This window comes from Orcinus orca, chromosome 3 (genome assembly GCF_937001465.1).
Source record: "Orcinus orca chromosome 3, mOrcOrc1.1, whole genome shotgun sequence".
NCBI classification, from domain to species: Eukaryota; Metazoa; Chordata; class Mammalia; order Artiodactyla; family Delphinidae; genus Orcinus; species Orcinus orca.
Window position 1 is genome coordinate 3,834,854 of NC_064561.1, and position 22,061 is coordinate 3,856,914.

At 59.1% G+C, this 22,061-nt stretch overlaps 1 protein-coding gene across 10 annotated transcripts in view; it reads left to right on the top strand.

Annotated features, from left to right (window-relative positions):
* The window catches only part of KDM4B (lysine demethylase 4B), a 131,184-nt gene that overhangs the window by 61,153 nt on the left and 47,970 nt on the right, over positions 1-22,061 (top strand). For 4 of the 10 annotated variants that reach the window (XR_004475458.2, XM_049707561.1, XM_033400862.2 and 1 more), the window contains 3 exons: positions 11,548-11,597; positions 15,583-15,686; positions 20,053-20,190. Coding sequence is in view for 8 of the 10 variants with exons in the window: in XM_033400862.2 (XP_033256753.2) it covers positions 11,548-11,597; positions 15,583-15,686; positions 20,053-20,190 (292 nt within the window). In the remaining 2 variants the exon portion in view is untranslated. Of the gene's footprint in view, positions 1-11,547; positions 11,598-15,582; positions 15,687-16,315; positions 16,600-16,757; positions 17,299-20,052; positions 20,191-22,061 lie in introns of those variants that run through there. The other 6 variants (XM_049707559.1, XM_033400866.2, XR_007476340.1 and 3 more) reach the window with 5 other exon arrangements.

Sequence of the window (22,061 nt, forward strand, 5' to 3'; positions counted from 1 at the left end):
TGGCCTGAGCTTGCAGGTGTGGGAGAGGGTGGACCCTTTTCTTAGAGTCCCCAAAACATCATTGAACGAAGCCCTGTCGAGCTGAAATCAAAGACGGCAGGTTCTTGTGGGAGATGGAGGAGATGCTGCAGAAACCCAGGGACCCAGGCCACCAGAGGCTCTGCCACCTTCAGCGCACGGCTTCCGAGGTCACCCTGGGCGTAGGCGTCTAGTTGGGGCAGGGGGAGGCCGTGTTCCTGAAACTTTGATGGGCGGGCCAGGGAGGCAGGCCCGTGGCTTCTGCACACATCTCATTGGCCAGCGCCAGGTCACGTGGCCACACCTTCCAGCACGGGAGCCTGGGAAACGTAGTCTGACTGCGTGTACGGGGGTAGGGGGCTGGAAGGGGGCAGGTGAGCCGTAGCTTTGCTACCGTGGTTGTGCTGGACGAAGGTGGCTTCAAGGTTGTAGAAGGAGATGGGTCAGCTCAAACCCTGGCCAAGTGCCCGCTCTGGACCCAGCGTGAACCACTCCAGGGCAGACACCGTGTGTCAGGGCAGGGGCTTATGGTGTGCCCCCCCACTCCCCCCCCCCGAGTGGGCATGGAGGGCCAGGTGGGTGGCACGCGGCAGCGGGACCCCCGAGATGGAGGCAGGGAAGGCGCTGGGCTGAGACCTGTGGGAGGAGAGGCAGCAGGGCAGCCCGTGGAGGGGCTCCGCTGGAGGGCAGGTGGCCAGGCCAGGAGCAGGGAGACGCATGTTACTCTACCGTTCCAGGGGGATGTTAGCCGCGGGAGGGAAGGTCCAGGGCATGGGTGTGGGAGCCCTGGGCAGGCAGGTCGGGGTAGCCCTCCTGCCTCTGTGGGCGCCGTCGTCTCCTGTGTGTGTGTTACTCGTGGCCGCAGGCGTGGCTGGCCTGTCACATAGCCTGCTGGCTTGGTCTGGCAGGAGCAGATGGCCCTTCATTTTGGAGTCTTTTGTTCAAAGTGGGCGCTTTGGGGTTGGAACGATATAGCACTCTGCTGGCTCAGGCCGCTTGTGAGACTGCAAGACTTTTGCTTTAGGGCAGCAGGAGCCAAACCAGCCCACCCGGCGTTCCTGGCTCCAGTCTGGAGCACCAGGCCAGTCGCCAGAATCCTTCCCCATCCCACCACTCTAAGAAACCGTCAGTTCTTCTGAGAGAAGTGGCTTCGCCGGGCATTGTTCCCATCTTGAGATCCTCCCACTGGCTGTGTTTGGATGAGGGGTTGCTTGAAGTGTCGGGGGTCTGTGGCCGATGCGGTCCTGGCCTGGAGTCACTCACCCTCCCCATCCGTTCTGTAGATTCCTGCTCTGTGCGCAGGGTCTGGTTTTCATGGCAGATCTCTCCCGTGTTGGAGAGGTTGCTGTTGGCCGATTTCAGCTCCCCAGAAGGGAAATTCCTGCAAATCTGTGAGTTGAGGGAGTTTTTGTTAGCTTTGCTTCAAAATCTGGCTAAGGGTGTGTTTTCCCCTCACGTGGGCGCAGCAGCGGGAGCTGGGGAGTGGGGACCAGCAGGCTCATCACCAGGATGAGACGTGCTGAAGGCCCTCTTTCAGCAGCTCCCCTCCGGCTTGGTCTGTTTGCTCTTCCTTGCTTAACCCATGTGTGAGCTTAACCCTCCTCAAAGCACCAGGGCCCAGAGCCACCCCGAGAGTGACCCCGAGGGCCCTGTGCCCTTCACCTTCTTGGCAGTCAGCTGAGACCCTGATGGTCTTACACGTGGAGACTGGAACTGCTGGTCACAGGACCTGCTTGTAAAGATACCGTCACCTGAATGCTCTCCAGAGCCAGTCCCGTAGCTAAGGGGCAAGTCACGGTCACCCAGGGCCCCCTCTGGTGGGGCAGGGAGAGTTCCGGGCCTGTCCTCCCGATCGCCGGGGGCCTCCACTGTCGGTGTGTGTCCACACGAGGTTCAGCGGCCTCGTGCATCTGTGGGTGTGCATGCTGATGAGCACAAAAGCATCAAGGACACGGGAAGTGATCTAATAGGCCTGGCGCCTCCCCGCATTGAAGCTGCCCTGGCTCTCTCAGCCCGAGGGCAGACCTGGACTCCCAGCCACCCTCCCCAGTTCCCTGCAGCTAGCCCCCATGTCCCGGCGTGGCCCGTGCTGTTTAAGTCCTGCTCGTGCACTCTCAGCGGACCACCCTCTGTTCTTTCCTGTTCCCACCCTCCTGTGTGTTTCAGCAGAAATAAATCTGGGGCGGGGGAGCATAAGCGGGGCGGGGGAGCATAAGCAGGCCGTGGGCCCTGGGCGAAATGGGAGCTGCCTGCCCGTCAGTTTACAGGTGGAAATTGAGGCCAGTTCGACGAGGGGGAGGTAGCGGTGGCTTTACCAGCAGCACCGGGCGTTCACCGGCACTGCATCCCCACAAATGGACCCCCTGCACGCACCCCTCCACCCCCCCGCTGGCAGCACAAGGCCCTTCCCCAGCTCCCACTAGAGGCTGCTTTGATTGTGTTGATGGGTGCCTGCCTTTTAAAAAAAAATTTATTCATTTATTTATTTTTGGCTGCATTGGGTCCTCGTTGCTGCGCGTGGGCTTTCTCTAGTTGTGGTGAGTTGGGGCTACTCTTCGTTGTTGTGCGGTGGTTTCTCCTGTTGCGGAGCACGGGCTCTAGGCACGCGGGCTTCAGTAGTTGTGGCTCGCGGGCTCTAGAGTGCAGGCTCAGTAGTTGTGGCTCGCGGGCTTAGTTGCTCCGCGGCATGTGGGAACTTCCTGGACTAGGGCTCGAACCCGTGTCCCCCGCATTGGCAGGCGGGTTCCCAACCTCTGCGCCACCAGGGAAGCCCCCGCCTGCCTTTTAAAACCTCACCTGAGAAGCGCCCCCCACAGCTTCAAAAGCAACGTCAAAACCCAGCCCACACGTGACTTGGCATTTTTGGTCCTATCTATAACAAAAAGAATTCACGGGCCTGAAATAAACCCGGGCCAGGGATCAGGTACCTCCACTTCAGCATTTCATTGCAGCTCGACACTGCTCACCTTGTAAAGTCTGTTCCTTAATTAAAGTGGGCTTATGGGCTCCCGTGAACTGGGCCCTAGAGCTGGGGGGCCTTCAGGATGCTCACCCACTCCGTTTCCCTGGGAACCTCGGGGAGGTGGGGGCAGCCTGCGAGCCCGCGAGCGTGGAGCCCAGGGCCCGTCCCCCCTTCCCCAGCCCCCTGAGAAGCCTGGGCGGCCCCTCTGGCTGCAGAGCACCTAGTCCTGCCAGCAGGCTGGTCCTTTGGCATCCCCGTCAGCTGGCATCCCCATCTGAGACGCCCCATTTTCTCTGAGTGGATGCTCCCTGGACTCTGTTTATCTCTTGCACGTTTCAATAAAAATGTCATTACTTGAAATCATTGACACTGCTGGTGTGAGATACCAAATTCCATCACCTATTGTCCCGTAAAACGATCCATTAAAGATAAAACCACCGCAGCTCAATAAGGTTCTATCCTGGAGACAAGCCACCCTGGTCCTGGGCTGATCCTATCTCCCCAGCAAGTGTTCGTATCTGTCACATAAAGGGCCCCGGCACTTGGACAAATGAGGGGGGCGGCCCCCCGCAGAACAGCCTCCTCGGAGGGTGAGATGGGATTTCCTGGTAGAAACAGGGCAGGCATCCTTTTGCTGTCAGGCAGTTTCAGTCGCTCTCAGGGAGGGAGCCATGCCACCCAGGTCGAGCTCCTTTGTGCAGTGGTGGCCAGATTGGGGTGCATGGGATGGGGGGGACGCAGAGGGGACCCACCCCACCAGGCTGGGTTGCTCTCCTGAGTATTTAGGAAATGGCTCAGTCTCCCCTTCTTCCCCTGGGCCAGGTGCCCTGCAGCCTCCCCTCCCGGGCAGACTGGGCAGGTGAGAGCTCTTCTTCCTCCCCTCCCAGTGGGGCAGGGGACTGCGGGGTATCTCGGTGGTCCCAGGGCTGTCCTACTCGGCCTTCGGACCTGCTCCCTCATGTTTCAAGGACGAGCCTGTCTGCTTTTTCTAACATCTTTTATTTCTCCAGCCTGGTACCGGGTGACCACTTGTGCCCCTTTAACCCTGCCGTCAGCGTGACTGTTAGTTGTCTGTCTTTCACGTTTGAACTGTCATGGTGAGGCCTGCTCGTACCTGACAAACTAGTCCTGCCCACGTGTGTACCTGGAGTCACCTGGCGATGTCACAGTCACGCCTGTTAGCTCCTTTACTGAAAGATGTGGGCAGGGGCAAGGGTTTTTTTTGCTGTACAGGCATGCCTTGTTTTATTGCGCTTCTTAGATGCTTCATTTTTTACAAATGGAAGGTTTGTGGCAACCCTGCATTGTCAGATGATGGTTAGCACTTTACAGCAGTAAAGCACTATTTTTTTAGACATAATGCTGTTATTGCACACTGTTAGACTATGGTACGGTACAGTACTGTGAACGTAACTTTTTTTATGCACTGGGAAACCAAAAACTTCGTGTGACTCGCTTTATTGTAGCATTCGCTTTATTGCGGTGGTCTGGAACTGAGCCCGCCGCAACTCTGAGGCCTGCCTGTGTGTTTGTTGCACTGTCCTACTCCAGACAGAGACACCGAGGGGCTGCATCTCCCGGCGGTGTCAGCCTCCCAGAGAGCACTTCCGTCTCCTGGACCAGACTCTGTGATTCTGTCAGTGGCCAGCACGCGCCCAGGTTTATGTTTGCCTTCGTTTGTGGTGAGGAATTCCTGCCTCTGGACCGCTAGACAAGGGATAGGTTCACCTTAGTGGGTTTTATAGTCTTCTGTGAATGTCTGTCTGGTGCAGAGGAAGCCTGGCTGGCTGTTGATTTTTATTTATTTTTTTATTCTGCATCCTTGCTGGACTGTTTAGTTCTTAATTCACCAGCTCATTCTTTTAGTTTTCCCTGGTAGAAGGTTATACTACTTGACATGAAAAAGTTTGTCTCCTCCCTTTTGATTGTTAGTCCCCTTATATCTTTTTCTTGACTTATTACGCTGGCTAGTGTCTTCAGTGCTATGCTGTGGATTGCCTTGCCCCTAACTTTCCAGAGTACCTCTCCTGCCTCACTCTGAACTGTGACGGTGGGAAGGTCCCTCCTAGTCCTGGATGGCTAAGAATTTTTTTTTTAATGTATTTCTTCTAAAAAAAAAATTTTTTTTTAAAAATTTATTATCTTTGGCTGCTTTGGGTCTTCGTTGCTGTGCGCGGGCTGTCTCTAGTTGTGGCGAGCAGGGGCTACTCTTCGTTGTGGTGCGAGGGCTTCTCACTGTGGTGGTTTCTCTTGTGGAGCATGGGCTCTAGGTGCACAGGCTTCAGTAGTTGTGGCACACGGGCTCAGTAGTTGTGGCTCGCAGGCTCAGTAGCTGTGGCGCACAGGCTTAGTTGCTCCGTAGCATGTAGGATCTTCCTGGACCAGGGCTCGAACCCGTGTCCCTTGCATTGGCAGCTGGACTCCCAACCACCACGCCACCAGGGCAGTCCTAAGAATTTTTTATACAGAATGGTTTGGAATTTAATGTAAATGCTGCACCTGCAGTGCTTGGACGGGTCGTGGCTCGTCTCCGTGGTGATCACATTAGGGGAGACCGCCTGTGACTGTGCTTCTCTGGGCCCTTTCACTCCTCCCTGCGGAGGAGCAGAGCGAGAGGCTGCTCTGGCCCAGCTCATCTCTAACCAGCGCAGAGATGGCACCTGGGCAACTCGGGGGCGAGGGGAAGCCTGCTCTGTGACCAGCTCGTTCTGCTTGGCTGCCCAGACCACGGGGCAGCGCGCCAGGACTGTCCCACTGACGCATGGCTAGAGAGGGCGTGTGTTTGAGGATTGCAGTAAAAACGGTTTTTCCCTATGCCCAGCACACGGGGTGCTGGGGGCCGCTGGCATTCGGAGCTGCCATGGCCTCCTGGGCCCGTGCCAGTGGCTCACTCGTGCCAGGTGGCCTCCAACGTGACATGTGGTCTCGGCAGTTCCCGTGGACTCTGCCTTCTTGTTTCCGTCGCTGTCATTATAGCATGTTAAACGGCAAGGGGCCTGTCTGCCCCGGCCTTGTGCAGACACTGTGAAATTAACTTCCTCACCCTCCAACTTGCGTCGGGCTGAACTGACATTTCCAAAGGGCTCCTGGCTGGACCCCTGCTCTTGGCACGCTCTCCTCAGCAGAGAGGAAGGGCGGGGAGCCGAGCCTCGCGCCGGTGGAAGCTGTCAGGCTGGGCGATGGAAGAAGTCCTGAGTGCTCTTGTCACCCGGAGGAGAGTCACACGCATCTTGGGGAACAGATACAGTCCGTATTATAGCGCTTCATACGTGGCTCTGAGCAAAACGGTTCTGCAGGGCCCTGGCAGAGGCCAAGGGGGCCTCTCGGGGATGGGCAGCAGGGTTTGAGAGTCAGGACCCCATCAACTCTCATTACCCTTGCAGCTGGCGGGAGCGTGTGGGAATTACCTCGTTACCGTGGCAACACATCCTCCTCACAGGGAACTCCATACACTCTGATGGGTCGTGTAGCCCAGGGTGGCCGGCCAGCCGAGCAACCGGGCCCCGTCGGGGGTGTGATGCCTTCCACTGGAGTGTCCCATTCCTCGTCTTGACAACTTGCCCTGGGACCACAGGTTTTCTTGCTGGCCTGAGAGGCAGCGGCCCATCTGGCATTGTCTGTCCCTGGCCCGGGAGAGGAAGGGCAGCGGCCAGCCCCACCCACCTTGCCTCCCGAGGTCTCATGTGGCCGTCTCAGGGCAATGGTACACGGGCTCCCTGGACCTCCCGGGGGTCAGCTGGGCACAGGGTACCGTGGTGCACACCCCTCACTCAGCACAGCCCTCCCCCCTGGGAGGTGGTCCCGGACACCCACTCCCTGGGCCAGAGGGCACTGGGCGGTGGGAGTCCACACCCAGAGGCCCGGGCTCCTGCATAACCTGAAGCCCCTTGCTGCTTCTGCAGAACAAATGGCCCCGAGCAGGTCCCTGCTCTCCACGATGGCCCATGTTCCTCTTCCTGACACACTCATTTAATTTTTAACTCACAAGGCGTTTACTTATTTATTTTCATTGTTCTTGATAATAATTCTAAGCCATTAGAGGGGAAAATTATATTCAGAAATGCTGTTTCACACTTTATTTGTTTGATGATTTAGAGCAATAGAAAATATCACATTTGCTGGCTTTTATAGTCTGATAATTATTCACATCCATCAAGCTATTCCAGGGGAATAAACAAAACACCAAGAAAATGACACCATTAATAGCATCCTCCACTGCAGACAGGAAGCCTTTCCCAGGGCAGCGTCTTGGGAGGATGGACGCAGCCTGTCCCCTGCCCAAGGCGAGAGCCTGCCCGCAGAGGATGTGTTTTCCTTTCAACTACCTCTGCTTCTGGGCCCAAGAGCCTCCCTCCTGCTGGACTGAGGCCTCTGCCCAAACAGCCTGTCTGGCCCACGGCCCCCTGGCTTCCAGAGCTTCGTGACTGGACTCCGGCCTGGCCTCAGCAGGGCCCGCGGGATGCCCACCTCTGGCCAGGGTTGCACCCCTCCAGCGTCCAGCCTCAGTCCATCCCTGGCCCCCTGTAAGCACGTCCGACCCCTGCACACGTGTCAGGACGCAGGTCTTGGACGCGATCGCTGGCCGCTCTGGCCCCAGGCCTCCCTCTTGGCCTATGCCAGGTGTGCGGGTTTCCACGTTGCCTTTTTTGGGGTGGCTGTGATTGGAGGGGGTGCATCCACTACTCCAGACATCAAGTGTGAAAGAAGAAACCTGGAAAGGAGAGGCTGGGGGACGCCCACCTGGCAGGGCCAGCCCTCCCATCTCTCCCCAGACCAGGGGGTCACTTCCTTCTGGAACGTGGCCTCTGGACTCTGGTCACCTCCGGAAGCCTTCCCGTCAGCCGGTCGTTTGAACAGTGAAACTGCTGGACTGGGACGGTCTCTTTACCGTTGTGTGGCTTTGCATGCGTCTCGTGTCCTCTGCCGTTACCTCCTGGGCTGTATAGAGGATCTAAGATTGCTTTATTTTCTCGCCGAAGCCCCTGGTATTTGCAGACGACTGCCTTTCTGAAAAAGGCGTCTGGCAAACGATGCCTGAATTCGTCTCTCTCGGCCTCCTCGGCGATTCCACAACATTAAACCCGGAGTTATGGAGCCTGTCCAGTCCTGCCTGCTGCAGCCTCTGCGGGGTCACCTGGAGCGGTTGCCAGGGACACCGAGCTGACAGCGCTGAATTTTCCACGACTTTCTGGTTGAGTGTCATCCAGAAGTGCTTTGCGTAAAACGTTGACCAGAGGAGAGAAAGGGCAGAGGGAGGGGCGCACATGATGGGCTGGTAACATACGTGGAGAAGGTCCAGAGGGGCCTGCCTGGCCGGTCTCAAGACCGGGGTTCGTGTGCTGTGGCCGGAGGGACCTGCGTGACCCCGTGTGGGCAGCCCGACCCTCTGCAGACTCCTCCAAGGGGTTTCCCCCATTTCTGACTCTGCCCCCTGAAGCCCCTGGTCTGTTGTCCCTCCCATCCCTCCCTGGATTCTGGGAGTGGCTCTGCCCTTTCCTGTATCCGACACGTCCAGATTCTTCTGCCATGACTTCTGTGCTGGCCTGGAGTGAGTTGACCACCAGGAGGCACCCAGCTGCAGCCCAGTCCCTGGGGAGGAGCATGGTGATGGGGGCCATCTGGGGGTGGGATGTGGTCAGCCCAGGAGGAGGCGGGGGCTGGTGGACCAAGGAGACGGCCACCGTGTAGCAGGACACGTGGGAAACCAGCCTCGTGCTGGCAGTGAGCGGGATGGGGGAGCCACGGGGGCTCTGTGTGGGCTTGGGCAGGGCTGACCGCCGGCTGGGAAACCTCGCACCGGCCCAGTCGTGAGATGGACGTGGACCCGGGCAGGCCGTCTGTCCAAGGAAACATGCAAGCACCCTTTGCCTCCCAGGCGACCCGGGCTGCCACGTACAGAGAGCAGCTGCCTGGGGTCGCAGGCGGGCAAAGCAGACTGATTTTGGCCATGAGGTTTGACCTTGTGATGGGGACGGAGTTCCCAGGGAGCAAGACAAACTGCCCCCATGTTGGCGACCAGTAAAACCGACTCTGTTTTACGGCCCCAGAACCTGCTCACTAATGGCCAGACAGATGCTTGCCTACTTCGAGAGTTAGCGAGCAGCCCTGCTCAACCCAAAGAGCTGCTTTGCCTTCTTTTATTTCCTCCCAGAGCCAAGCCTGAGAGTCAGGGATGCCCCGACCCAGTGGTGTGACGCCAGGCGGGGCTGTAACAAGGTTAGCGCGCCCCGGCCCCAGGCTGGAGACTATGCAAGGCTCTGCCATGGAGGCCCCTCTGTCTGGGGACTTTTCCTTCAGTGGTGAATGTCGGCCCTGCTGGGAGGCTGGCTCACCTGGGCCTCCATTGCTCTGGGCTTGCCTGGGGCCCTGGAGGGGAGGGCCATGGCAGAGAGGGGGCTCTGTGGGCACCTGCCGCCCGAACTCGGGGAGCCGTTACAACTGCACAGTTGGAGCCTCTGCCGCCCTCCCTGCCTCCTTTGAATGGACGGCCCACGCTCAGCGCGTGTTTCGTTAAGGACCAGGACCCCAGTTCTGCCCGCCTTCCCCCAAAGTCTGAGGTTTTCAGCTTGCTGAGTCCCTGGGTGTGGGCTGGGGGAGCACAGGGGCCTCTCAGCATCTCCCAGGCTGTCGCCGGGTCATTCCAAACCGTGGGAGGCTCAGCGTGCTCTTGGCCGTCGGGGTCCAGACGTCCCCCATGGCTGCCGGCTTCCCATCCACGAGTCCTTTCTAATCTCTCCAGGGGCTGCTCTTCTGAACACTCAGCCCAGTGTCCTGCAGTTTGTACTTTCCGATAACAGAGGAGCCACGTTCCAATGTTTTAAACTTTTAACATCCACCAGATTCAATTAATCTTATCTTTACAACTCCCAATTACAGGCTGTAATTAAGTGAAAGCAGCATTGTAGACTGGCGATATTGCGTTAATCATCACAGCCTTGGAGCCGTAAGTTCCTTCCTGTCCTCGGGCATCTTCCCAGAAGGGACAGAATGTCTCATTTCCCTGTTTGGTGGGGGGACCTTAATCCCACAGAGGTGCTTTGGATTGGGATTAATTTTTATCATCTTTATGTAAGTGATAAAAGGCCATTTAAAAAAGAGTCACCTCCTCTTTGTCCAGATAATGGGCAATTCTCTGACGACAGCAGAATTGAAGGTGCCACGGCCACCTCCAGGGCCGTGAAACATGCCCAGAAATTAATTATTTTTATCCTGTTAGATTAGAGACAGCACAATGTTCACCTTATCTCCTACCCTTGCCCCCTTTTATTTTATTAAAAGTAACGATAAACCTTTCAGCTGGAGTGGACTCAGCCAGCTACCGAGCCTGGGCGATCTTCCATGTTCCGTGTCCCTCCCCATTTGGCTTCCTGCCCTGTGGGGGAGGAGGGCGCAGCCGTGGGGAACATCCTCCTGTGGCCTCATTCTAGAATTCCGGAGATTGCCGTTGTTATGCTGGAGCACGGTCCCCGCGCCCTGCAGCACTGCTGACATCGGGTGGGTCATTCTCTACTAGGGCGCATCCTGGGCACTGTGGGGTGTGGAGCAGCATCCCCCCCGCTCCCTCGATGCCAGGACCACTCCCCCAGTCATGACAGCTAGAAATGTGTCAGACGTGGCCCAGTGTTCCCAGGGGGCAGGATTGCCGGATCCTGGAGTTTCTCCCAGATGGGACGGGACTCGGATGCTCTAGTAGCTCTACCATTGGACACTTTACCACCCTCCCTCCTCCTCTGGACAGTGGCCCTACCATGCCTCGCCTTTGCTTGAAAATGGAGGTTTCCTGGACTTCCTTGGAGGTCCAGTGGTTAAGACTCTGTGCTTCCACTGCAGGGGGCGAGGGTTCGATCCCTGGTCGGGGAACTAAGATCCCCGCATACCTCGTGGTGTAGCCAAAAAAAAAAGAAACTGGAGGTTTCCATCTTGCCCAAGTGCCCTCGGGTGGTCTGGGGGTGGCACATCAGTTGGGTTGGGGCTTCTGGACCCCTGGCCCCTGGCTGTCCCTCCTGGCACCGCCCTCTGCCAGGAAAGCGTTCTGGTATCCCGACACGCTGGCTCGCATCAGCAGGTGACACTCTCGCTTCATCTGTTTGCAGACTTTCACCTTACATCTTTTTTTATTTATGACAGCCGCAATCATCTTTCAAACGTAAAAACGTGTGAAAATACAACTTATGAAAGTGGGTGACGAGTGAAGTCTTGCTCCTTCTTGAAGCTTCTTTCCCCTCGGCTCCTGGGGCTGGGGGGACAGCCCGGGATGCTTCCGTCCTCCTCCTTGGTTCCAATCCAGTGCTCTTTACTTTATGCTTTGCTTTCGAAGCCGCCTAACTGGGAATGTCTCCACTCCTGGCATTCCGAGGGTGTGTCACTGCCCCCCAAGTCCTGGGTCCTGGGCCTCCACCTCACCCCTCTTCCTATCCATGTGGCATCCCCCGACCCCGACAGCCCCTCCCCTACGCCGACCGCAGCCGCCCGGCTCTGCCCTATGCCGGGCCCGCGTGTCTCCTGGGGCCCTCAGCTGTGCAGTGGCCACACGCTCTCCCCTCTGACGTGCCTCCCTTCTCTCGTAGGTACGCCATCCCCCCAGAGCATGGCAAGCGCCTGGAGCGTCTGGCAATCGGTAGGTGCCTGGGGCCCGCTGGGGCCAGGGTGGGCGGTGGGCTGGCGGCCTCTCCCTCCCCGGCTTCACGCTATTGTCTGGGGGTCGGTGTCCTGGAGGGTGATGTGCTCCAGGTGTCCTGGCTGTGTTCCACTCCTTTCCCTGGCGGTCAGGTCGTGGACCCCCGCTGTGGGTCTGTCACTTCACGAAAGCCACACGGATGCCGTCGCTTCAACAGTCTCATTTTCTAGCCTCTTGGCCCAGAGTTCGGGACAGGACCGCAGGCTTTGCCGGCTGGGGGCAGCCCGTGCTCCCCTTGCCCCCCAGCACCTGGTGCTGCATCCACCCTTTTCTGTCTTTGTGGACTCTTTGCTCAGTCTAGAACACGAGAAGTCCAGTGTGGAGGTCCGCACCTGTTCTGTGCGGCCGCATGGGGACTGCAGGGCCATCTGCTAATCCTGTGCAGGGTCGGGTCACCCAGGCTCCCTCCACCACCTGGATTGAGACCCTCGCTAGGGCCTCTTGGGCTGATAGGATTTGTCGGAGAGGGTCCCGGGCTGCGTCTGGGGCTCTGACCACCCGGGTAAAGGCCGGCCCTCAGGGCATGGGATCCTTAGAGACAAGCCAGACACCCAGGCTGGGGGGCGCGGAGGCCTCTGTGTGCCCCGATGGGGGGCCAGGCTGTTCCCCCCATCGCTCTCATCTCGCACCTGTCCTGTCCCCATGGAGACCCGTGTCCTGAGGGTGGACGGCTGTCAGTGCCTGGACAGACGTTCACAGACCCCGCTGGCCCAGCGGGCGGGCCCTCGCTGTGCAGCCAAGAACAGCCCCTCCCTCTCAGGCAGCACCCTGGTGAGGGTGAGAGTCTGCCGCGGAGATAGCACGGGGCCTCAGGCCACCCCGACCCCCGTGGCAGCAGTAGGCAGCTGGCACCCCCAGGTGGCCACAGAACCGTCCGAAGCCATGGCCTGGTGTTGGTGAGGCTCCCTGCCAGCCGGCTGCCGGCCTCTGTGGGCGCCTCCCTGCCTGCACTTGACTTGGGGGTGGGAACGGCCCATCTTTCTGCCCAGCAGATTCTCACAGCAGGTTGGCGGGGTCGGCAGAGTCCCGGGTGGGAGGGAGGCCGTCAGGTGAGTTGAGCAGGTGCCCCCGGGCCCAGTTCCTCTGCAGAGGCCATTGTCATGTTGCCTTTTATGTTGGAAACTTGGACCTTGACCTCATGGACAGGGCTGGAGCCGCTCTCAGGAACATGCTTCTCCCGGGAGAAATTCCAGTGCAGGCGGGCATGGCAAAGGCTGATTTAACTTACTTACTGAGCTCGAAAATAAAACCCAATTAATTTTGTTCCCATTATGTTTTTTAAAATGCAAATTTAAAATGTCTTTTCCTATTGTATTAGCTTCCTGTTGATGTAACAAGTTACCACAAACTCAGTGGCTTAAAACAACACACATCCCCTCAGTTTTGCTGTGAACCTTAAACTACTCAAAAAAACCTCATTAAAAAACCCCACAGATTTATTTTCTTACACTTCTGGAGGTCAGAAGTCCACAGTGAGCCTCTAGGGGCTAAAAGTCAAGGCATCCGCAGGGCTGGCTCCTTCAGGAGGCCCCGGAGGAGAACCCGATTCCTGGCTTCTATGGCTTTTGGAGGAGCTGCATCCTGGGCGTGGGGCCGCGTCGCTCTCATTTCTGTCTCCCTGGTCTGTGGTCGAGTGTCCCTCTGACCCCCTCTTATAAGGACCCTCCGGATGACACCAGCCCCCTGGGTGGTCCAGGCCCATCCCCATCTCAGGGGCCTGAACTTTATCCTGTCTGCAGAGTTCCTCTTACCACTGAGGGGACCTTCCACAGGTTGCGGGGATCAGGACATGGACGTCTTGGGGGCCACTGTTCAGCCCCCCATACCTGCAGAGCCACGGGGATCAGTGCGGGCGCTCTCTGGGACCACGTCCGTGACACCCCCGGGCCTTGCCTGCAGCTTCTCTGTTCTTCCTGTTCAGAGGGGGTTGCACTTAGCCATGCCCGGCTGTTCTCCCTCAGTATGCCTTTTCTACTAGAAAAGTTTTGGGTGATTGGAGCGCCAACTAGAGAAGCAAGAGAAGCCGGATGCAGGATCCTCTGGGGCCCCCCGCCGACCCCAGACAGTGCCACAGCCGCTCTCCCTGGAGCTCGCCCTGTGCTCCATTCCTGCAGCCGGAGCTGCTGCCGGGTCCTTTCTGATGCCCCGACCTGGATGCTGGCTCGCTTCCTGGGCATCTGAGGGAGGCTCAGTGGCCGGGGCTGGGAGAGGAAGAGTCGGCTAGCAGGGAGGCCGCCCCGTCCTTGCTTCTTGAAAAATCCAGACTCATTAAGTCAAGCGGCTCCTGGAATTCAGGAAAGGGGCTGTCAGCTCTGGAGGAGGGGCGGGAGCCTCCTGCTTCCTCTGCAGCCCCTCACTCAGGACTGCTCTCCCCTCCTCGGAGGAAGGATGGGGGAGGCTCCAGGGCAAGTGACTCACTGCCCTCCTAGGCGTCTCTTCCAAACTTTTTGGGGGTGTGCATCAGGGGCTCCATTACTGAGATGGGTGGAATGGGTTTGCGATTAATATGGAAAATGAATAGCCGTGCTCCGAATGGGCTCGCTGGGAGAGTTGTGCAGCCCACGGGGAGAGCATTAATGTGTTGGCACATTATTGGTGCTAATCACTTAAAATGTGCTTCTTTATTAGAGCTTTAATGAGAGCCACTTAAACTGTGCATTAAAAAGAGGAACTGCAGAGAGGCCGGCGGGCCGGGCGGCAGGCAGCCGTAACTCTAATTGAAATGCTTCTAGTGCAGAGCAGAGTTGCTGGATTCAGTCAGCCCTGGCACCTTCCAGAGCCTTGCCATTGTGTCCTTGCGGTTAGGAGCCTCTTGCAGCCTTGGCGTGTGGGTGGGGCCACGCGGGTGCGCACGTGCATACACACACGCGCGCGCGCACACACACACACACACACACACGTGCCCTCTTTAACCAGCAGCCCGTCGAGGGTGCGCGCTGGCCTGGAGGCTGGGCCCGGTCTGGATCGGCTTCCAGAAGGGTCCTGGGGCTGCCTGCATCTGGGGATCAGTCTCAGAGGGAGGTGGCCGCTCGGGAGCGCGTGCTGGTGCCACTGCCGTGGGGACTCATCCCACAACTCGAGGAGCCACGTGGCAGCCCTCCTGTGCCCACTCTCTGTGCGGGTTTGAGCTGAGGCGCCTGGCCACCATGGGCAGAACCTGGGACAGGCTTTTTCTTAACCACGAGACACACGTGTCATTGACTTGAGTTTCAGCCAACAGGCGATGTGGGAACGTCCCTGAACTGCGTTAGTGAAGCACGGTTTCTGGGCAGGTAGAGCTGATGGTGGGCTTTCCGTAGGCTCGCGGAGGCTATCCCTGTTGTAAATTAGTTACGTGGCGCATCGTGGGGCAGAGAGCATAGGGGCTGTGAGCACAGACAGAGGGTTAGGGGCTGTGGGCGCGGCCTGCGTTGGCCCCGTGTGTCTGGGGCCGAGGGTGGGCGGGTTGTCTCCCGGGCCTCCGGGTCCTCACCTGCCTGGTGGCGGTGGGACCACGTGGGTGGAGAGCCTGCGCCACTCAGGCGGCCCCCCTCTTTGTTGCGGACTCCTCAGTGTTGGGGGGTGGTGGGGGACCCCACTCACCGTGGTCACCGTGTGTCTGGTCAAGAGCAGCAGCTCCCCTGTCTTGTGTCCGGGCTGCGCTCTCACGTGGCCGAGTGACTGTGTGGAAGCAACGCAGTGGCTTTTGTCTGAGGGGAGCTCGGGGTGGGCGGCGGTCTCTGGGCAGCCGCACCCTGTCTGCGACCGCGGGTGTGTGCTGTGGGTGCGCCCCTTGTCACCCAGGACCCCGTCCCGCAGTCCCCTGTGTGTTTCATTCCCTCGGGGCCTCAGAGGAAAGGGCTGCCCAGAGAGAGGTGTCCCAGCTGCCCCACCGGGCAGGCCCCGCCCCGTCCCGCCAGGCTGATGCTGGTCTTCTCTGCTCTAGGCTTCTTCCCCGGGAGCTCCCAGGGCTGCGACGCTTTCCTTCGGCACAAGATGACCCTCATCTCGCCCATCATCCTCAAGAAGTATGGGATCCCATTCAGCCGGGTACGTAGGGGCTGAGCACAGACCACCTGCTCGTGGAGGGGCTTCTGGGGCCCATGCCCTGGTGACCACGAGTGCCCCAGGAAACTGGCGTCTTAACCCTGGAGAAGGTTCTAGGACGATGGCAAGCCAGGGCAGGGCCATCAGCCTCCAGCTCTTCCAGGGTGGGGAGTGAGGATGGAAGAGGGGCCGTCAGGAGGGGCCTTGACTTTCCTTCCCGCCCAGACCCGAATGTCGGCAGGTCCTGCGGGCCGGGCTGGGGAGTGGACGGTCGGGGCAGCGCCTGCTGACCCGGCAGGAAGCGCTGAGGAGCCGGTGCTCCCCGTGGGAGTCCCTTCCCGCCCACCCGTGCCCGGGCAGACGCCTTTGAAAGAGCAAATACCTGTTTAGAAATGAAACGCCTGGCTCCCTCGCAGCGTGAAGGCTGTGAACTCATGCAGTTTCCTGCTCCAGAGGCTGCTCCACTGGTCCGTGTGGGGCTGTGAGGGGTGAGGCCACGCTGGGAGCCGGGTTGGCAGGGACCCCACTGCCTGCGGAGGGCGGGCGGGTGGGGGCTGAGCACCGGGGCCAGGCCGCCTCTGCCCCGGAAGTGGGCCCAGTTGTCGTCACTCCAGGCCAGTCCTTCCCCGCAGACAGCCCTCCTGGACGGGGGAGTCTGCGCCCTGGTCCCTGCGTGGGTCCAGGCGAGAGGCCTGTGCCTGGAACTTACCGGACAGGCGTGTGGGCCGTGGCACCGAGGGCAGGGGGCAGAGGAGACTGTCTGGGAATCCAGCTTCTCTAGGTTTCCCCGAAGAGCGCTTCGTCAGGCGCAGGAGCGAGTTCTGGGGCGGACCTTCGTGCCTCTCTCTGGCCAAGGGTGTCAGCAGGTCAGAAATTGTTCTGACGTTTCAGTCAAACCGCCTGCAGCATCAGCACACAGATCGGGGATTCGCCTTTCTATCGGGGCCGCAGCTGCTGCTCATGCTTATTAGGTAGCGGGATATTTCGCTCTGAGAAACGCAGCTTTCCATGCTTCCCTCTTCCCACCCACCCCACCCGCCCCCGTCTTCTGGTTGGAGCATCATTCTTTGCCAGGAACCTCACAGACAGATCACGGCATTGCTCACGGAAGTGAGAGGTACTTGCTCTCGCATCCCTTTGTCGCGGACGTTCTCCAGAGTGGTGCTTCCTGGAGAGGGATGCTGGTCGCAGGAGTCAGCTGGCGGGCACCCTCGTTCTCCCGGGTCAGTGCCAGTGTGGCCCTGTAGCTTGTATACGAAATGCCTGAGCGTGACCCAAGGCGGCGGCGGCCTCCTGGCCCAGAGGGGCTGCTGGTGACTGGAGAGAGGCCGGGCTCCGCAGCCACCACGGCTGCCCACGGGGCCCGGACAGAGCTTCGTCCCAAGGCCCTTGTCCAGCAGCAGGGAGCCCTCCGTGGGCCGCCGGCTCACTCAGGACCAGGCTCCGGGCCCTGCAGCGTCAGGCTCCACGTGGAGCCCCTCATCTGAATTCCTGGCGGCCTTCAGAGTGACGCCCCGCACTCCACTTATAAATCTTTGTAATGGTATTTACTTCTAGAAGAAAAAGCAGATCAATAGCAGAGCTTTTTAATAATTAAAAGTGTGTATTTCTGTGATCTGCCACGGACTTCCTCATTTATTCTTGGAGAGCTCGCACAAGCAGCCGACCGCCGGGCTTCCTCTGTGACTGGCGTCTGGGGCTGGCGCTCCCTCCACTACTGATTGCTTTGCGTCACGGCCTATCCGTCATCCCAAGCGCCCTCTAATTTATTGTTGGGATAATGTTGACGGTGGTGACACGGAGGACAGACACCGTGGGTTTGAAATGGAGCCACCAGGATGTAGATTTTCTGACAGGGGCATAATCTTCTTGTTGCTCTAAGTGAGCACGTCTCCTGTTCTGGGGCTTGATTTATGGGCCGGATCGGGCGGGGGACCAGGCCCTCAGTGTGCCTCTCCCCACGGGGGCTCCAGCTCGGTGACGGGGACCCTGCTGCGTCCCTGAGCTCAAGCAGGCCAGTGCATGCACGGAGGCGTTCTGGAAAGCGAGATAGCACTTTACAGAATCAGCTCAAGTAGGATAAGAACATCAGTAATTGCATTTAAAAGCGCATCCCCAAACCTGAATTTTACTTATCTCATTTGACGAGGCTCCGAGTCCTGCAGCAGAAGCTGGCCCAGGGGACCCTTCCTGAGAACGAGGATGCTGGCCGCTGGGCCCTGGGGACACTACATGTCCCCTCCTCCCCCATCTTCTGCTGTCGCTTCATCCCCGCATGCGGCTGTCACTTGGACAGGAATTTAAAAATATTACTTAATGCACACTGACTTCCCTTGATGGGTACAATTCATTATTTGCAAAGAAAGATATCTCCGTGTTCTTAAGGACTGGCTTTTCTCCAAGCTACGTCAGTTTTGATTGATTTCTGACTCTGTGGTTGGCTTCTGGAAGTCTCCCCACCTCCACCTCACCCCACCCCCGGTCGCCACCTCCCGCCACCCACCCTCCCCTGCCAGGGTTTAACTCCTCGTTGGTTACTTAGATGAATCCAGCGATTTCTGCTCCTCTCTCTGGGGTTATTAGCAGGCCCCGAAAACTACGACAGAGTGGTGAAGAGCCTCTAAGTGGGGCAGAAGGCTTGAGCAGACACACTTTGCAGAAGGAGGCGTGCGCAGGCGCCGGCAGGACGCAGTGGGCGGCATCCACAGACCTCAGGGAGGGGGCCGGAGCATCACACCCACCCCACAGGGCCACTGCGTGTGAATACCCCATACCCCATATGCCACCGAGGGGGCGGGGGAACTCGCCCTTCCCACCACGTGGGTGCAAAACGGGCGGCCACTGCGAAGAGCCGCTGGGCAGTTTCCTGGGGCCCCACGGTGCCCCCTTCGGAGTCTGTTTACTCCGGAGAAGTGCAAGCAACCACCGGGAGAAGATGAATCCACAGGTGCCCCCAGCTCTGCTCACAGAGCCTCAGACCAGGAACAGCCACAGGCCTGTGAGCAGGAGGCTAGATGAACAAATAGCAACACATCCTCATAGCAGGAGACCCCTTTAGGAACGAAAAGGAGCAGACGACCCATGTGCCCGGCGGGACGGATAAACCCCAAGGATGTGCCAAGCGGAAGAGGCCAGACGCAGAGCATGGGCAGCGCGGTCCGTGTCTGTGAAACCCTAGAGAGAAACATCGTCGAGGGGCGGGGGGGCGGGTGCATTTGGGCCCCGTTCTCAGAACTCCAGACAACCTGATGTGCACCACGTGCTCAGCCTAGGAGAAGACTGGCCCTCCTGACCCCAGAGGGTCACTCCCGCGTCACAGCCTCTAGTCCAGCAGCCCCGCCTCACGTTCCGGGACACAGTGAGTGGGCATGGCGGCCGCTGCTCTTTGTCACCCGTCTGCCGGACACTGGTCTGTTGGAGCGCTTGCTGATGGCCGTGGGTAGTCAGTGCAGAGTGGGGAGGGGCCCGGCGAGGAGGCTGCAGCCTCCTTCTCCAGGCCTCGGGCTGGCACCTCTGGAAGCCTCTGTCTGGCATCACTGTGGGTCCCCCACCCCGGTCCCTCACGCCCAACTTCTTGGTTTGGGGTCTCTGTCGCAGAGGCTGGACCAGAGTCTGGCTGTCCAGACCATTTTGAATAGGCCTGGAAACGCGCTCGTCCTGCAGTGTCGTGACCTTGACACGTGTCCTCCCGGCCCACTGACGTGTCGCTTCAGTCTCTTTGCCCTCACTTGGAAGGACCCATGTCTTGGGATGTAGTGGACAGATTCTCTGCTCACAGTGGCGGGGCCACTTAGGCCAGCTTCTGGGGACTTTTTGGGAGCTTCTGCTCCTGCTCCTTCCTCCCACGAGGGCTGGGCGCCGTGCTACCGGCTCGAACCCGCCCTGGGCTCCAAGGGCTCCGAGCTCCGCCAGTGCCGACCGGCCCTCCTCGCCAGCCCCGGCGCCGTGTGGGAACATCTCACAGTGGATGGACGCTTGCCAGGCCACCTACCCCCAAAGCAGGAGACCCCCCCCGCCCCCCGCCAAATGAGAAGTACCTAGAATCCTAGCATTGCTGCTCACCCGTCTAGAGAGTGCAGACTGTCCCCTCGGGGCCCAGTGGGGTCTCAGTGAGTGGCGGGGCTGGGAGCCAGTTGCCGCCCTGGCCACTCGCCTCACCTACTTCCCAAGCCTTGCGAGCACCAGGCCACAGCCTGTCACTTGGCCGACTCCTTTGGCTCCTAAAATCAGGCTCCCTGGCACTTGTTGGGACATCCTCGAGCCCACGTCCCCCTGCTGTGCTCCTCGGTGGCTTCTTGTGGCTTTGCCATCAGCCCGTGATGCCCTGTGTCGGGCCTCGCCCCTCACCTGTTGGCCTCTTGCCCCTCAGATCACGCAGGAGGCTGGGGAGTTCATGATCACGTTCCCCTACGGCTACCACGCCGGATTCAACCACGGATTCAACTGCGCGGAATCTACCAACTTTGCCACCCTGCGGTGGATTGATTACGGCAAGGTGGCCACCCAGGTGAGTGCCCGCAGACCCTGGGGAAGGGTCTAAAGGGGGCCGGCCCCCACCTGCTCACCCAGCCCAGGGCCTGGATGGCAGCCGTTTATATTCGACCGGAGGCTGGGATTCTCCATAAGGGTCTGTTTCTGGATCCTCAGCAAACTTGTCCCCAGAATGTTTCTCACCTGGAGGCAGGGGAAGGGAGTCTGGGCAGGCCTGGGGTCGGGTCTCCCCTCCTCCTGGCAGACCCCAGGTGTGTTCCCCCTCGTCTGGGGATCAGGGAAGATTTGTTCCTTGTTAGTTGACCCCTTGGAGGCCACCTGGCCGGGCATGGGGTCTGCTTGGGCCCCAGCGCCTTTGCCCCCCTCCAGCTTCCCTATCTGGGCTTTTCTGCTGCAGGGTGCAAGAAAGACAGGGGGAGAGAGAGAGGGCGCAGAACCCTGGCAGAGCAGACCCTGCGCTCGAGCCTGAGGGCTTCCTGCTGCCTCGCTATCCACATTGAGAGGTCACTGAAAGGCCGGAAGACGCCTTTGATTTTCCTCAGTAATTTGCCGTTCTGGTCCCAGAGGGCCGATTATTGGCCAACAGATTTGACATCTGAGCCAAGCGCTCGTTCTCAAATTCCTTTTCTCCTGCACTCACCTGTCTGTGGTTTTGACGGGCAGGTTTGGGGGCACGAGGCCCCGTAGTGGCGAGTCCAGGGAGTGGCTGAGCACTGGGCAGGGCCCTGGGAGGGAGAAGCTGCTGGGAGGGCTGTCGGGCAGACAGCAGGCCCAGCCCTTCCTTGGCTGCCGGGACCAGGGGCCTTCTACCCAAGACTGGTACCACGCGTGCCGTGGAGGAAGCCGGCGAGCTCTGCCCAGGTCTGAGCTGGGCTCAGACCAAGCGGCCCCGGCTCTCAGGTTTCAGTCCCTTTAACCTTCTCTCCACTGCAAAAGGGGGCCCGGCTCTTCACAAGCATCCACTGTGGTACTTGGGTCATGGGACAGGAGAGGCCTCTCCTGCTGAGCTTCCTACCAGCCTCCCAAGCCAGAGCCTTGGGGTTCCTCCGCGGAATTTCTCAGCCGTTATGAGTTAGGACCCAGGGTTGGGACAGATGGTGGGTTTCTCCCAGGCCCGTAAGTGGGAGCAGTGTGGACCCGGAGGACTTGGAGCCCGGATCCTGATTCCTTCAGTGTTTCCCAGACCTTGGACCCTTGCAAAAGAGGGTCTAGGCCGTGACGATCGGGCGTCACAGCCTGGAGACGTGGCCCGATGGAGTGGAGGGGAGCCGGTGGTGTGCAACACCCCGAGTCCACGGCAGGGCACGTGGCAATGAGCAGGAAACCCCGCACCAGGGGTGTTCAGGGGGGTTACAGACTGATGCTTTTGAACAGGTGAGGTTAAACAAGATCCATCCTTAAAGCAAATGTCGCCTGCTTTTTTCCACGTTTGAATGGGGTGAAAAATTAAGCTTCACAGGTGGCTTTGCGTCACGTCTCCACTGGGCAGCGCGGTCTAGACGGGCTGGCTCGTCTCAGTCTTTCTAATGATCTGTTTCTCTTAACTTCGCTGTGTCAGTGCAGTTGAGAAAAGGAAATGGGTTTTGTAGCCAGGAAGACTGGAGAGGCACCCCGGGATTTAAAGTGCTGGGCTTTTTATACTTAATTCAGGAAACTGTGGGGGGATTGTCTTTGGCAGAGCCTCTGGCTTCGCTGCAAGAGGAGAGACGGGGGTGTCAGGATTGTCCCTTTAGATCCACAGGGGTATGTTTGCAGGGAGTTCTGTGCGATTGAGTTATCAGCCTGGCCCCGGGGCTGGTCCCGGAGGCGCTGCTGGAGCCGACCCTGCTGCGGGGCCAGCGGGGATTGCCCGGATATTAAAAGCAATTTTGGGTTCAGCCATGTGTT